The sequence below is a fragment of the Lissotriton vulgaris genome, chromosome 4_1, assembly GCF_964263255.1.
Source record: "Lissotriton vulgaris chromosome 4_1, aLisVul1.2, whole genome shotgun sequence".
Classification (NCBI taxonomy): domain Eukaryota; kingdom Metazoa; phylum Chordata; class Amphibia; order Caudata; family Salamandridae; genus Lissotriton; species Lissotriton vulgaris.
In genome coordinates this window covers 726,247,165-726,264,575 of record NC_141691.1, presented here as the reverse complement: position 1 = coordinate 726,264,575, position 17,411 = coordinate 726,247,165, and the positions used below count along the sequence as shown (strand labels likewise).

The 17,411-nt window shown below is 44.7% G+C and overlaps 1 protein-coding gene across 1 annotated transcript in view; it reads right to left on the bottom strand.

Annotated features, from left to right (window-relative positions):
- Positions 1-845: 845 nt before the first annotated feature.
- The window catches only part of SSR1 (signal sequence receptor subunit 1), a 175,442-nt gene continuing 158,876 nt past the window's right edge, over positions 846-17,411 (bottom strand). Inside the window, exon 8 of the mRNA XM_086965019.1 lies at positions 846-1,867. Within this exon, the coding sequence (XP_086821145.1) occupies positions 1,800-1,867 (68 nt within the window). The 3' untranslated portion in view covers positions 846-1,799. The remainder of the gene's footprint in view (positions 1,868-17,411) is intronic.

Genomic DNA, 17,411 nt, shown 5'->3' with positions numbered 1-17,411 from the left:
GGGATCTTATTACCAAGCCTCATGATCGAAAGCTCTAGCATCAGATCAGAATAGGCATGCTACCTTTACGATGTTTTATAAGTAAATGGAACCCAGCTAGTAGTGATAAGTGTGCATTCTGTCAAGATCATAGTGAGAATATAGATCACTTCCTATTTGTACGCCCTGCTTACCATCAGCCTAGGTGAATCTGGCTTAAACCAGTATGTTTGCCCATTAACTCAAGATCGGTGATGGTTGCAAGGAGAATTTTAAAATCAGATACTTCCAACCTCGTTGTGATTGGTGTATCAAAGGTTTTGCGCTGGGCATGGTCCATACACAACAAAAAGGGGGGGCATAGCAGTAGTATAAAAAGCAAAGAAGGGACCTATTTAAGAAGGGGTTTGAGTTGGGTATTGTACTACGCTGTCATGGTTTGGAAGATGACTCTCCCTCTAGTAATATAATCGATGCTGAATTAAGTCTGTATGTTGGTTTATATATTTAATCCTTTTTTAAGAAACTGTTTTAATATATATATTTTAATATTTACTTATGATGATGTAGCATAGTATTAAGATTTATATTTCTGATCATTATGGTGTATTTTAAGTGCAGGAATGTTTGCATTTATTATGGATGTCATTGTCTGATGATGAATAATCGCAATGAAGTCTTAATGAATTAAATTGCTTTCAGAGATTACTTTTTACGGTAAGCAAAGTTGAACAATGCATTCACACCTTCAATACACAATGTAATGTTGTGAACTGACTGATTAACATCTGAGAACATAAATTACATTTAACAGTTTTGTAAAAGCATTAGCACTTTTGATTTCATAAAATTGAAGTACTGAAGAGTTTGATTTACCTTTTTAATGAAAGAAATCCTTTGTACAACTGCACTTCGACTTGATTTACAAAAAGTATTACTTTTAAATGTACAAATACCTTGCAGTCTCTGTCCAATGTACAAACTTAACTTGCATGTTGATGGCACGGAAAAAAAATCTGCTTGTATTCTGGTAAGTGGTCTTGCTTTAAAGGGTTAGCATGGCAGGGAACTAGAACAGTTACACAACATGTATTTTATTTGATATCACAATCTTTAAGTCAGTCAATGAAGTACATTTACCAAAAATGATTTTCGCATAAAAAACACTTCCGAAATTTAAAATACCTATCTGGGACGTGTTGTACACATGTAAATTCAATTCTCCACATGCACAAAAATTCTTTAAGATTGCATCAGCAGCCAACAAGTTACCACCACAATGAGCAAGTCCCACAGCAGCTAGAAGAGCCACACTAAAAAGCAGTGTACCATTAGAAATACATATCTCCATTCAAAGGATTGGGTATATATTTTGAAACAGTCTTGCAAAATCCATGTACTGCGAAAACTGAAGCGAAGGGAAGCTCGGAAAGACAGGATGTGATCCTTCAACACACTGAAGACAATCAGATCGCGGTACTTGACCATTTCATTCGATTAGTGGGAATAAAATAAAATGACAGCATGTTTCATAGGATGACAAAGAATTCCTAAGGCACATATCACGCTCTGCTACAATTCCATGTGGAAATGTAACTTACCAAAAGAATATAAGTACCTTGATATGTAGGAAAAAAAGATGTTTAATTTAATTAATTTTTTTAAATGACGTACACATCCAGCAATTTCCTGCAGTCAAACTAACTGCGCAGTCCAAATGTTATACTGGCTCCTCTTGCTAGGTTGACACTGCTTCTCTGCACCATCCTGATTGGAAAGCAGGATTATTGAAATATTAACTGTTCATGCTTTGTATTCATTCACTCATCAGATCCTGCCGACCTCTTCTGGGCTCTCTTACGGGGTGACCTTCTTGGTGACGCTTTGTCTACGAAAAAAGTTATTCAAAGTTTTATAAAGCAGAATAAAAGACAAATAACTGCATGCATCAACTGAACATGGCCACATCATTTATTTCCACCAAATCTGCAAACAAATGATCTATGCATCAGTCACCATAAAAGTAACTGTCAATTTAATCTTTTATAACGCATTTTATTTCTTTCCCATGTATAGAAACGTAACTACATTAATGTTTTGCGTTTAGGTTTCACAATGCTTTATACCCTAACACAAGCAAGGACCTGCTGTGCATGGCGTCTGCCTGTGAAGTGCATCACTGGGTTGAAGAGGTATATTTGGGCATGCCTTACATCGAGACCCCAGGGGTTACACAACACAAACTTCACCAATGAACATTTAAAAAAACGATGTCCAACCACTCAAATGGAATAATAGCAGCCTGAGAAAAAACTCTCAAACATGTAGAATACAATTAGCCGTTTTAAAATCTTGCAAGTCACCTGCAACAAAAAAGTCTGCCCATTAAAGAAAGAAATCCATACTGCTTCCTCGAGAAACTGGAATTACTTTCAAATAACAAAACTGGAATGCCAAGAGGCCCATAAAGCATAAGATATACAAATATCAAATGTAGATTAAGATTCAAAGAGGATGTCTGGTACATTAAGTAACATTATTGCGGAAACTGATATTGCCAAGAAACGGCAAAATAAAGACACATTGGACCTAGAACACTGGGCATTGATAATAACACCCCCCTTCGGATCCCCAGAAGTGTCAAATTACGAGGAGATTGGGCGGGTGTAGTGGACGGAATGTTTTATTATAAACCTATCTGACTTTTCTTACAAGGCGCTACAAAGAACAGATTGATGGATGCATGCGGTTTAACATAGAATACCACCGTGTTTTACATGTTAGAACATGTACTGATAATGCAATATAAATACCCACAGTACACGTCAATAAATGTGTTCATAAAAAAGTATTTAATGGTGATATACATTTGAGTTACCAAACTGGTCTTAGACCTGGTTGCTATGAAATATGAATTCGGTCTTGTGGTGCGACTGTCAATATATTAAATTTGCAGAATATCCTTGATTCCATGAATGTTAGGCAAGATGGGCATGTACCCACATTTCCTAAGAATGTATTAGTTGCAATCTGCATGCATGAATCTGGATTTTTTTTGTTTTATGCTGCGACACTTTCGTGGTTTCATTTCTTTGCCTTGCGAGAACTATGGTTTGTTCCCAGAAATATTCTGCCAAAAATCAAACTGCAGGGTTTAACAAAATGCATTGTTTAGGTGGGAAATTAAACTAACCAATTAAGTCTTTGCTTTTATAGCTGCAAGGAGCACATACATCAACGACTAAAAACTCTTGTTGTTGAACAATCCTTCGGTTTTAGATTTAGCTCTATTAACTGAATTAAGGAGAAAATGATATATCACAAATACATACTTTAAAACAACTAACAATTTGTCAGCCCTCCTTTTGCACAGCCCTTTTTTTCTTGATTGTGGTTAATAGCTGATGGGATTGATATTAAGAGTGCTATGACCTCTTGAAACCAGGTATCCAGGAAAAAGGAAAAGTACACAGTTGATAAAAAGGATTATGCTACTTACCCAGTAAGCATCTGTTGGCATGTAGAGGTGTAGATTCACATGTTTTGCATACTCCTGCCATCTAGTATTGGGTCCGGATCTTTGCAAGTTTTTTTTTTTCTTCGAAGAGGTCTTTCCTATTCACGAGGTAAGGTGACTCCCCCTTTCGGTGATAGTGCTCATCGACTCAATTGTTAGATTGTTTTTCCTCACAAGAGGATGAGAATGGATTAAATGTAGTAACAGAGATGTCCATGCATAAGTAATGTAAATAATGAAAAAAACAGCTACAGTTGCCCAGGGAGGTGTGAGGGCACATTTGAATCTACAGCTCTACATGCCAACAGAAGATGCTTACTGGGTAAGAAGCATAATCCGTTTGAGGAATGTGTGCCGTAGATCCACAGGCTTTGCATAGACTATATAGCAGCATTCTTCCAAAGCGGTGGCTAACCTGTAGGTGGTACAGCTGTTTGAAAAGAAAAATGCTACTCACCCAGTATGCATCTATTCTTGCCATGTTGAGCTGTAGAATCTCATGCTTTGCATGAAATCGCCATCTAGTGTTGGGTCCGGATGTTTGCCCTTTGTTTTCCTGGAAGAAGTTTTCCTAATCATGAGGTAGAGGACTCCTCCCTTAGGTAATAGCGCTATGTTCAGCGATTATCCTCAGAATGTTTTCCGCAGAGGGCGAGAGAATGGAGTAGTAGTAAAGAATAGAGAGGTCCATGGGTAAGTATGTATAGTAAGAACAGTGAACTGCAGTAGTTACAGGTACCCGGGGAGGGGGTGGGCGCATGAGATTCTACAGCTCTACATGCCAAGAACAGATGCATACTGGGTAAGTCGCATTTTCTGTTCGAGGCATGTGAGATTTAGATCACATGCTTTACATAGACCATACAGCAGTCTCCCTGAAGCGGTGGCTATCCTGTAACTGGTGGAGTTGTCTGGAATAACGTTTTGAGTGCTGCTCGGCCCACAATAGCTTGTTGTCTTGCTAACACATCTACACAATCGTGTTTGGTGAATGTGTGTGGTGTAGACCATGTTGCAGCTTTGCAGATATCAGTAATGGGGATATTCCCTAAGAAAAGGGATAGTAGTCCCGGGCTTGCGAGTGGAATGTGTTCTGGGGGATTCTGCGAGTCCTTTTGTTTTTTTGATAACAAATCTGAATACATTTAACAATCCACCTAGCAATACCTGATTTGGAGCTATGATTGCCCTTGTGAGGTGGTGCAAAAGAGACAAAAATTGGTTTGATTTTACGAAATGGTCGTTGTTGGTGTAATACAAAAGAGTCAGGTTGAGGGAAGAATACCGGTATTTCAACCAACTGATTGATGTGAAATGCAGATGCCTTAGGTAGGAATTTGGGGTTGGTAAGAAGAACTACTTTATCTTTGTGGAACTGGAAAAAGGGTTCTTCTATGGTTAATGCCTGTAGTTCACCCACTCTCCTCAATGAAGTGATGGCAATGAGGAAAGCTGTTTTCCAAGTGAGGAACTGTAGCTCACATCTGTGCATGGATTCAAATGGTGGACCCATTAAGCTTGTGAGGACTATGTTAAGATTCCATACTGGGGTAGGTGGAAGTTTTGGTGGTATAACTCTTTAGTCCTTTCATAAATGCTTTGATGACAGGTACCTAAAATAATAAGTGTTGTCTATTTTGGAGGTAGGCTGCTATCGCAGCGAGATGCAGTCTAATGGATGTGTAGGCCAATGCGGACTGCTGCAAATGTAATAGGTAGCACAGTAGGTTCTGTATGGAAACATCAAGAGGGTTGATGTGATAGTTATTGCAATGGATAAAACGCTTCCATTTGGCTGCATAGCAGGCCCTTGTTGTACGTTTTCTGGCCTCTCTAATAATGTTCATACAGTCTGGTGGAAGGTTTAGATAATCAAACTATGACTTCAGGAGCCTGATCGCGAGGTACAGTTGTTTGGGATCTGGGTGTTTGATTTCTCCATGGCTCTGTTTGAGGAGACTGAGAGTTAAATGTAATTTTTATGTGGTACCAGAGAGAGCCAACAGGATTGAGAACCAGAGTTGACGTGCCCATGTTGGGAGCCACTAGTATGAGCGTGAGGGATGTTTGCCTGAGTTTCCGAACCACTTTGGAATGAGTAGGAGAGGCGTAAAAGCGTAGGCAAATATCCTTGACCAGTTCATACATAAAGTATTGTCTAATGTTTTCGGGTGTTGCAAGCAGGTCTATGTGAGGGACACCACAGACTTGGAAGTATGGGTGGAGAACTTGAGGGTTAAGTTCCCACTCGTGTACTTGATACCTCGGTCTGCTGAGTAGATCCGCAATCTGATTGTTGACTCCTGGTAGGTGTTCCGCTAGGAGATAAATATTGTGGTGAATCGCCCACTTCTAGCCGTCTTGGGCTAAGTGGGACAGTTGGAAAGTGGGTCACCCCGCCTCTGTATGCAATACATAGCTGTCATGTTATAGGTTCGGACTAGTACCGCTTTGCCAGATAGGTGATCTTGAAAGGCTTTGAGTGCAAGAAAGATTGCCATGAGCTCAAAATGATTGATCTGAAGCAACCTTGTAAGAAAGTGGCTCTGTATATACTGGACCAAAGTAAGGTACAGTGTGCACAGAGTTCACAGTCTCCAGAGGTATGGCAGATGCTAAAACTAGACATAGCCTTACTGTCCAAAGTGGTAGCTTGGGCGAGCAGTAAGGCAGTACCAGAGGACAGTGCAAGGCATTTGTTGTACACACTCAGTCAGCAAAAGGTTTCACATACTCAAGAACTGAACTCTAGGCCAATTGTTTTGTATCAAAAGATATAGGTATTTTATTTTCAGAACCAACAAGGTATCAGAAAATACTCTCAGCATAGATTACTTCAGTTAAATACTTTTCAAATAGGCAATAGACTCTTTGAATATAATAGTTACAGTTTGTTGCAATAGGCAACAATTTCAAACAATGCAACCTTGAGCTCAATGGGAATTTTCAGTTAAATGCAATTAATTACTTTGAAGATTACTTTTCTAACCACAGGACTGGATCCGGGATTCTGTCCTGGGACGTGAGCTGTAAACAGTCAAGCAAAAGCGTTTGTTACAGTAGTGATTTTTAAGGATTATTATTGTATTTTAAAAGTTGACAGAAGCTTTTTCAGTTGAATTTACCAATGTTACCCTATGGAAGGAAATTCAGTTTGTAGGTAAAGTATGTTCACATTACTTTTGTAACCCAATACTGGACTCCTAGGTTCAGCACTGGGACCTTGATCTAAAACAGGTAGGTAATTAAGTTTTGGTAGTTGGTACGATTTTTAAAGAATATTTGTAGTTTGCAAAAATCGACACTTAAAAGAAATTTCACAGAAAAAACAGTCAATGGTTTCCTATGGAAGAAAATTCAGGTTACTGGTAAGTACGGTTAGAATTACTTTTCACGGTTTGTGCTGGGCTAAAAGGTGCAGCCCTGAGGTCATTCCTGATAACAGGTGAGTAAATAGAAATTCGTAGTTCGGCTGATTTTAGGTGAATATCTTAAAGTTCAAAAACTCCACACTTAGAAGAATTTCCAAGTGAAACCAGTCAATGTTCACCTATGGAAGAAAAGTGAGTTATCGGCTTTTAGGTAAGTACTCGACTGGCAGAGTTTAGGTTTTGGGCATAGACTCCGGGGTCTCCCAGGGTCAGGTAGGTACAGTTGGTACACCCTCAGCGGCACAGGGGCAGCCGGGTGCAGAGGTAGTTAGACCCAATGTTATTCAATGAGAGGCAGGGGGCCTTCGGTTGTATTGTAATTGTATTGCAATTGCATTTATATAGCGCTTACTACCCCCGACGAGGCGTCAAAGCGCTTTTTCGGGGACCAGCACGCTACTCCGGGACCCATAGAGGATTAGTGTTGAATTAGTATAGTGAAACATGCAAGTACATTTTAAGTAGTGGATAGGTTAGTCAGTTATTTGGAATGATAGCAGAAGGATAGGAGGACGACAAAGGTTTGTGTTTGTATTTATATAGCGCTTGTTGACGCACGCTATTCAGGAAGCCTATAAAGGATTAGTGGTGAATTAATATGGTGAAATATGAAGTAATTTCAGTGGTGGATATTAGTTACTTGGAGCGAGAAGAATAGCAGAGGGATAAAAAGGGAAGAAAGATTTGCATCCATATAGCACTTGTTCCCCCTGATGGGTGTTGAAGCGCTTTTCTGGCGAGTAGCACGCCACTCCGGAACCCATAAAGGATTAGTGTTGAAAATTAGTATAGTATAAATATGAAGTAATTGGAGTAGTGGATATGTTATTCAGTTATTTGGGTAGTATATTCGTATAGTTGAATATGGAATTTGAGAAGTGAACATGTTAGTCTGTTAATTTTGATTGAAAAGGATAGTGAAGGGATAAAAGAGTGTAGGATTCTTATTTTGGATAGTGAAGGGATAAAAAGAGTGTAGGATTCTTATTTTTGGCGACCATAGTAGTGGTAAGGGGTTTGGGATAAATGAGAGTGGATGTAGAGGATGTATTGATAGATGTATAGGATGAGAGATAGGGTAGTGCATTGGAAGGAGTAGTAGAAAGAAGTTTGAGATGAGTCAGAAGGTTGGGATAGAAGATTTATTGAGCGAAGTATAGGCTGAGAAATAGGATAGTGCATTGGAAATGCTAAATTAGAAGAAAGTGATAAATATATAGAAGTACATTGAAAGCATATAGATACATAAACGAAGTAAGTATATGTAGATTAAAGATATTGATAGAGGCACAGGATGAGAAATAGGTAGTGCATTGGATATGCTTTTTCAGGAGAAAAGTAACACACAGATCCAAGTACATGGAAGGTACATAGATGCACAATGGAAGCGTGTACATGTAGACCAAAGATAATTTTTTTTTTTTTTTTTCTTAACATAATATTATTTTACATGTTTATACAAAGTAATACACAAAGATAGGTACAGATCTATAGTGAAAACAAATGCTTATATACAGAGAGATATGTTGTAAATTTCTGTTTGCGTATGGTGCTTATGTGGTGGAAGAGCCAAATCTTGAGTAGTTTTCTGAAGATAAGGTGGTTGTCGGTGGACCTTATGTTGGGGGCAAAGAGTTCCATAGTTTGGCTGCTTGAACAGGGAAGGATGTGCCACCCATGGTTTTTTTCTTGTATGGTGGGATTTTGAGGCGAGATGCTACTTTAGAGCGGAGGTTCCTTTGTTGAATGTGTTTGGTGATTTTATTCCTGATGAAGAGCCCAGCTCCCACAGCTGCTGGCTAGCAGGCCACGCAGCTGTAGGAGCTGGGCTCCTGGTCACTTGCTCGGGGCAAATGGGGAAGTAGGATAGGACAAAGGTTGCATGGCCAGAGGTACTCTGGGGTGGTTTTGGTGCAGGGTGCTTTTGAGCAGTCAGGCGCTCAATGTTATTCAATGGGAATCGTGAAAGGTGAACAAAGGCTGCAGGCTCGGGGACGGAGGATCTTCGGGAGCGACCAACACTTTGAGGGGTAAATTGGGATCCTGGAGGATAGGTGGGCACCCCGGAGTTGGGCACAAGGGGCCGGGTGCAGGGGTGTCTTTTGGCTTCAGAAATTCTTACCCTCTGCTTTTCGCAGTTGGAGGGGTCACTGGTTCTGAGTCTGCAGGCGTTGTCTGGGTCGTCGAGGAGGGTCCTTGGGCACTGGATTCCAGGTCAGAATCGCCGGGGGGACGTACTCCGGGTCTTTGTCCACTTGGGCACAGGTCAGGCTCGGCGGGTGCAGAGTGGGCTGGGTTTGCAGTTCCTGGCTGGCACCAGGGGTATTGCTGTTGGAGCAGAACCACTGCTTGTGGGAGTACCAGTCTCTAGGAGGGTCAAGGCAGGCAGGTCCTCCGGGGTTCTCTAGGTTGCTGTCCGCAGGAGACGCCGGGATTTAGCAGGCGCAGGTTCAAGGATCAACAGGCCTGTAGGGCTGGTGCCAAGTCAGTTGGTGTTGTCCTCTTGTTAGCAGCTGCACTGCAGGTCTTCTTCTTGGTCTTCTTTCTCGTTAGGTGCCCCTAAATACTAAATTTAGGGGCGTTACAGGTAGGGCGAGGGCAAGGACCAAGAGGTCCCTGTCCTGGGGTGGGTTCACCCCATGAACTGCTTCTCTCCTGTGGGAGTGGGGCAGAGGCCTAGCTGAGTGGGTAGGGCTCCCCATCCTCAAAGCGGTAGCCCGGAGTCGTGCTTCACCTCGCCTCCTCCACCTGAGGGGTGGAGTTGGCACAGACTGGCACACCCCCTTTCCTGACGTAGGGTTTCCCGTGCCGAGTACAGCAAGTGGCCTGGAGAAGCTCACAAAGGCGGCATGCATTTGAAGCTTCCCCCTGCCTATCCTGGGGGAGGAGACCTAGCACCTCGCTAAGGATGTGCATTATTGCAGGCCCAGGAGAGCGGGGAGCTCTTCACCCAGGGGTCCAGCAACATGTCTGCTGTGTGGCAGCCTAGGCAGCCTCTCAGACAAGACGTGGATTGTAGGTTATGTTTCAGGGGGCATTTCTAAGATGCCCTCAGTAGTGCATTTTACATTAAATCCCACACTGGCATCAGTGTGGGTTTAATGTGCTGAGAAGTTTGATATCAAACTGGTCAGTCTTCAGTGTAGCCATTACGGTGCTGTGGAGCACCATATACTCTTAATGGCATCACTGCACTGAGTGTCTAGGAATGGCCCTGGGTACTGTAGGGGGGACAGGGCTCATGCACCTGTGCCCACACCACTGGCATAGGGCACCCAGCTAGAGGGGTGACTGATGTATGCCAGGGCAGTGGGGGTTGTGGGCATGGCACACAGGGTGTCAGGGTGCAGGGCCCCTAAAGGTGGCACAATAAGTGCTGCAGCACTTAGGGGTCTTCCCTGGTCACAATGCCCTGGGTACCCATGGTACCATTTACCAGGGGCTGACATGTGGCCAGAGATGCCAATTGGGTTTTAGCTTCAATACAGTTTTAGGGAAGGAACATAGGCCCTGGGCACCGGATTGGCAGGAGCCCAGTGCACACACAGTCAAAGCACATCAGCAATTCAGCAATAAGTGGGGGAATACCATGCAAGAAAGATTGCACTTTCGCCCAAACCTTTGCTGTGGGATCTACAGCCCTTGCACTGTGTGTTGTTGAAGATGAGCCCCCCCAGCCAGCGAGAGACGCACCCGCTGTTAACACTGCGGAACTGGGTCTATGAACATCCGTCCCTTTGACAGGTTTCTGGTGTTCCACCACTGCAGAGAGGGCATTGAGTACGGTCGCTTACCAACACTAGATTGGTTAATAGACAGTGTGACTGATTCCACTGACTGGCTAAACATTCCTGAAGTGGACACATTTGTAACCTGGCGTGGTACACTATCATGATGCAAGATGCCATCATTCCCAGCAGTTACATAAACACTCGAGCTGGAAGTGATTGAGGAGCTTGAAATTTGAGAATGAGCGCCTGAATGTTTCGGATTCTGGCTGCATTGGGAAATGCTAGAGCCCTTGGAGTATCCAGTGTGGCTCCTAGGTAATCCTGAATGTTGTTTGGCTGAAGATGTGATTTTGACACATTGACTGAAAACCCTAGCTGATGAAGCAGCTGAATGGTTACGGAAGTGGGCTTGTGAGATTGTTGGTATGTAATGGCTTTGATGAGCCAGTCGTCCAGATAGGGATAGACATGTATGCTTTGTCTTCTGAGATGCACAGCTACTACCGCCAGACATTTTGTTAAGTCTCTGGGGGTAGTTGTGACTCCGAATGGGAGTACCTTATATTGGTAGTGTTGACCTGCTACCACAAACTTGAGAAATTTACAGTGAGCCGGATGGATTGGAATATGAAAGTAGGCGTCCTTTAAATCTAGAGTAGAAAGAAAGTCACCCTGTTTCAAAAGAAGTAGTGCCGGTTGTAGTGTTACTATGTGGAAGTGGTCTGACTGTAAAGATTTAGTTCTCGGAGATCCAATATGGGTCTGAGAGAGCGGTCCTTTTTGGATTTAGAAAGTAAAAGGAGTAGATGCTTGACCCTTGATGTTGGGATGGTACAGACTAGAACTTGTTTTAGTACTAGGGTTTACACGTCTTGTTTGAGAAGGTCTAGATGAACCGGTGGAAGTCTGTGCGACTTTGGGGGAATGTTTGGAGGAGTGTTGATGAACTTCAGGCAGTAACCAGAATGGTTAATATGGAGAACCCACTTGTCTGTTATGGACTACCACTTTGGTAGAAATTGTGACAGTCGTCCCCCCACAGGTGTCAAATTTTCCAGGGGGGGGGGGGGGGGGGGGGGGGTCCGGAAGACTATAGGAAAGTCACCGCTTTGTATTGGAGGGTGAGGTACGTGTATTGGAACCTCTAACTCTGGCCTTGCCATTTCTTTCTCTGTGATTGCCTCGAAAGAAACCCTTGGATCCTGAGAGTTGGTTATTGCCCTTATAGGTGGACGCAGTGTCGGAGGAAGTATTCTTGGACCCTGCTCGATAAAAGGAGCGACTAAAGGAACCATGGCCTTGTGGAGACTGAAGGGCTCCCATGGATTTAGCCACTTTGGTATATTTTTTCATGTGGTTAAGTGAAGTGTCTACCACCAGCCCAAAAAGGTGTTCCTCGTCAAAGGGTGTGTTTAATATGGAGGTCTGAACCTCCGGTTTAAACCCGGATATGTGCAGCCATGCTGGTCTTCTTAAAAGAACACTAGTGTTCATCGCTCTGGCGGATGTATCAGCAGCATCTAGGGAACATCTAATTTGGTTATTAGAAATTAACTGCCCCTCACGTACCAAGTCTTGCACTTTGTTTGGTGTTCTTGGGGTAGAAATTGGATGAGTTGTTCCATTTCATCCCAGTGAGCGCAGTCATACCTTGCCAGCAACGCTTTCGTATTATAAATGCACCAGAAGTTAAGCTGCCTGGGAGGCTATCCTTTCCCCTGAAGCATCAAGGCGTTTAGACTCCTTATCTGGGGGATGGTGCGTCTGTCTCCAGTACTCTGGGAGTTTGCCCTTTTACGTGCATTAGAAACTAACAATGAGTCTAAGGGTAGTTGACCTTTTATGAAGACTGGATCAGATGGGGCAGGCTTGTTTTTTTTTAATCTACCCTAGAGGTAAGGATACATGCTCTAACAGGATCCTTAAAAATGTTGTCTACATGTCTGGTCATTCCTTTCAACATGGGCAACATGTGTGTATATTTGTGTGTTGTTTATGGTCTTGAAAATGAAGTCCTCTTCAAGGTATTCTCTATGGGGTGGGACCCTATGGTAAGTAGTAGCCCTGCTTAGTAAATTAAAAAATCCTACACGCTCATCTGGTGGAGAGGGTCTGGTAGGATATATGTCCGGATTGTTGTCAGTGGGCGAGTCAGTATTCTAGTCATACCGCACATCTTCTGGCATATTGTCTTCATTATCTTCCCCATCACCCTGATTGTCAGGTGTATGTGGCGATGAGAGCTCAGGTGAAGTTGGCACAGGTAGAGGAGGTAGAGGTAGGATTTGTCCCAACAGTTCTCTTTCTTAATGGAATGTGGTGTTGCTCTTCTGTAATTGCACCCTGTTTTAAAGTCACTTTAGTGGTAATATGCCCAGTTTTTGGATGTATAACCAGAATTTTCAGTTTCGGATCCGGTTTGTCGAGCGGATCACCAAAAGCATGCTTTTTAGGTGACTTGGGCGTCTGTCTGTTTCGACGCCAAAGATTTAGGTGCCGATGGTTTCTTGGTCGGAGTTTTCAGATCCGAAGTTGCTTTTGGTGCTGAGTGGGGAGGTTCGGTGCCAGATTTTTTCTTCGACTCCGAAGACTTTAGCTTAGTGCCCAATTTGGTATGGGGCTTTTCGGAGCCGGAAGGCTTCTTGCTATGCTTCGGTGGTGGGGCTTCGAAAGCTTGATCTTGGTGCCTGACCGGGCTGGAGGGTTCGGGTTGGTCCAGACCCCCCTTCGGTAGAAGTGAAATTTGGGGCGAGGTAGGAACTATACTTACAGTACGTTGTTGGCCATACGGGATGGCTTCATCCTCGTCGGAACGGTTCTCTGAAATAGAGATTTCTTCCTGTTCTTCCTCGGCTCTGATGGGGTCGCCGGCTTCCTCTTCCTCAGATTCAGGTCCGAAGAGGTCCAGAATGGAACCGGTTTGTTGTCTCTGAATGCCACGTCATCGGGCCAGATGGTCGCGAAGAGACTTTTTGGAACGGAAAGCTAGGCACGCGTCGCAGTCTACTTCAGTGTGTTCGGCTGACAAACACAGGTTGCACGCAGCGTGTGAGTTGGTGCCCTGGTATTTCACTTGGCACCAAGTGCAGAACTTAAAGGGAGTTACTTCCATCGAATGAGAGTCGAACCAGGGGCTAGGCCCGACTGCCTACCACGAGCTGTCTCCGATCAAAATTAGTTTTTAGTAATCACACGATCCGCGAAGAAAAGGGAACGCAATCGGAAACAATACCTTCGAGGGTGAATGTTATATGCGCGGAGAAGAACTGAAGGATGGGCATCGAACCGTATTATAACTGGTTACATCTGAACCAGATGGTGGAAAAAAACTATTTGAAGATAGAGTCGATGACCATGCGCACTATCACCTAAAGGAGGAGTACCCTACCCTCATGATTAGGAAAACTTCTTCCAGAAAAACAAAGTGCAAACATCCAGACCCAACACTAGATGGCGATCTTATGCAAAGCATGTGATCTACAGCTCATATGCCTCGAACAGTGTCTTTAGCACGGCTTGCCCTACATTGCCTTGTTGACGTGCTAATACATCCACACAGTAGTGTTTGGTAAAAGTGTGGGGTGTGGACCGTGTTGCTGCCTTATAGAGGTCAGCTATAGGGATGTTACCTAAAAAGGCCTTAGACGCTCCTATTTTACGAGGGGAATGCACTCTAGGAGGTATAAAGTTAGTTTAGCAGGTTTGAATGCATTTAACAATCCATCCTGCAATACCATATTTAGAAATTGGATTGCCTTTGTGAGGTGTAGCAAATGCAACAATTGTTTAGCGAAAATCCTTCGTTCTTTAAATGTAGTACAATAGCGCTCTTCTGCTATCAAGAGTATAAAGAGCTTTCTGCTGCCGAATCAGGTTGAGCAAATAACAGACAAATGAACCGATTGGTTGCTATGAAACGCAGAAACTACTTAGGGAAGGAATTTTGGGTTGGTGCGAAGAACTACTCTGTATTTATGGGGTGAGGAGTTGGCCTAATGGCTAGGGAAGTCTACCTCAAATCTAAGGAACCGGGTTAGACGGGCAACATCCTGTGATTCTAGGCAAATCACTTCATCTCCCTGTAACTAACAAAAAATAATGTGTTCTCATGTAACGCAACTGGTGCTTGTGTAAAGCGCTCTGATACCAGTTACCTTCGGGTCAAGTTCAGGCTATGTAAAACTCAGTAAAAAGGAAAAAAAAATACTAATCTCCTCAATTAAGTGATCACAAGGAGGCCACTTTCCCTGAAAACCTATAGTGGACAATTGTGTAATGGCTCGAAAGGTGGACCCATGAGCTGTGTAAGCACTATGTTGAGATTCCAAACTGATGCTGGAGGTACCCTAGGTGGTATTATTCTCTTAAGGCTCTCAATTAAAGCTTTAATTACTGGCACCTTGGCAGATGTCTGGTTTGCAAATATGCAGCTACTGCTGCAAGATGCAAAGAATGGAAGTGTAGGCTAGACCAGCGTGCTGTAAATGCAGAAGTTAACAAATTATATTTTTAGTACACCCGTCTAGTGGATCAATATTGTTATCAGTACAGTATACAACACATCTTTCACATTTTGCTGCATAGCATGCTATGCTAGTAGGCTTTCTTGCTTCTTTAAGAATGGTCATACATTCTGGTGGCAAGTTGAGATAGCCACAATCTAGGACTTCAGGAGCCAAATCAGTTCATGGTTCTGGTTTTAAGATGCAGCTTTTGATGTGGAACTACGGACAGTTTTAAAAGTGTTGTGAACCAGGGGAGGAGCTACGCGCCTGATGAAGATGGCCGCGTAGACCCTCAGCTTCGCCGAGACCGTCCGCCAGCCCCATCATCCCCTTATCTATCCTGACCCCCAAGCCTCGCAGCTAACACCGGAGGTTGAGCGGAGCATGTACAGCCTGCTTCGGGGTCCCGGGGACGTCGTGGGCCGGAGTGGCACCCGCTGCGAATTTGGGCCTGTGTGGGAGCCGGAGCCTGGGGTTTGCGACCCGGCCGCTCCCGATTGCAATGACAACGGCAGCCCGAACTGGAAGTCACCAGCCGGGTCCGCCAGAGGGGTAATTGTGGAGAAGGAAGGCGGCCATATAAAGAGCAGCAGCGATGGCTGGATATTTCCCTTCCCCCCCTCTCCCTCCACAAAGCAAGAGGAGAAGCTGAGGGCCCCGGGTCCTGCGGGGCCCTCGGGATCGCCGGAGACGGGTGGACAGCATCCTAGTCTAAAAGCGGGGGTGAGTGTAGACCGGGGGTGCGCGGTGCCCCCCCCCCCAAACTTCTTAGAGGACATGGTGTAGTAAGCAACTGGGAGAGACCCGGTATATTGGGAGCCACCCTGTGTGATTAGGAGGTCCCGGTTTTCTTACCCATGTGCTGAACCGGAAGCTGCGGCAAGCGGGCAGACTGGATGATAGAGTCGCCTGGCTGGGAGCAGAAGGAAACACGGTGGCAAATCCAGCATTGTGTGTACAATTGGCCCTTGGGAACGCTGGTAGGTGGAACTGGACCCTGGAGCAGCATGCTCGCTGGCACGGGGGAACTGGACTAAAAACCAAGCTGTCCTGTGCACAATACATGCAATGACGTCCAAGCAAGATGGGGAGAGGCACTCCTCTAGGGGGACAAGGTCACTAAAGCCGGTACAGTCAAACAAGCTTGACCCTTGTACTCTACCGAAGGGTTCGCCGGCCGACCTGGGGACCTCGACTGTCACGGCTGATCATAAATCATCAACCCACCACACAGGGACACAAAACTGTAGTTTTGTAAAAATATATTTTCTTTATATAAAAAACTCTTAAGCAGGCTTGTAAATACAGTGTTTAACTGTTTCAGGAGGATTCCAGTTACTCTTAAAATGCCACAGTTCGTGAATATAATGGACAGTACTTAGAATGCTTTCAATTACTCTCAAAAACGGCTTCCTCGTACTTCAAAATGGTTCAAGTTAGTTTTAAACAATGCCACAGTGGTGAACAGTTAGTTGTTGCCTCAGATGTCACGGTGCCGTCCCTGGTGCGATGCGAGCGGCGGCTCGGACTCCTGGGTTGGCGATGCGTTGTGTGTGCGTGGTTGGGGGGGAAGGGGGGGGGGGGCAAAGAGCACGCGGCGTACGCTTCCACCCTGGAGGGGGAGCGGCCAGCTGTGTTACGGCGGTACAAGCGGGGCACTGATCAGGGGGCTTTAGAGAACCCAGGCAGAGTCTAACGTTGCTCGTTGCTGTGTGCGCTACGGCGCGGGCCTCTAGATCACGGTGCTTTAGAGGACAGGTCTCTGCTGACGTTGCGGGCTACGGCTCAGGTCCTGCCACAGACACGGTGCTCGGGCCGGCGGGGGGCTGGTCCTTACGGTGTGAGTGCGGCGGGGCTGGGCTGAAGTCGCGCTTTCAGAGAGGACGGAGGGGCACAGGTTCTCAGGGTGCGAGGTGCCAATTCACCACGCACTTCGCTCCTTGTTGATCAGGGCTGCAGGGATAAGCAGTACAGCTAGCAGTTCTTCCTTCGGGGGGGTTAGCGCCCACTGGTCATGGGGCGCAGTTCAGGGGGCAAGTTCACCAGCAAGCCCTTGGAGATTGTTTCAAATGCACAAGTTGAATTAAAAGTCTGAGTCTTTTCTTCCTCTCTCCTTCTTGCAGCAAGGCACCCACCACAGGCCAGTCTCTCGGGATTAGACACAGTAGTCCTCCATGCAGCTTTCCCAGGTCCTTCTCTTCAGGCACAGTTTCTTCTTGGCGTAAACAGGATCTAGTTTCTTAGGAGC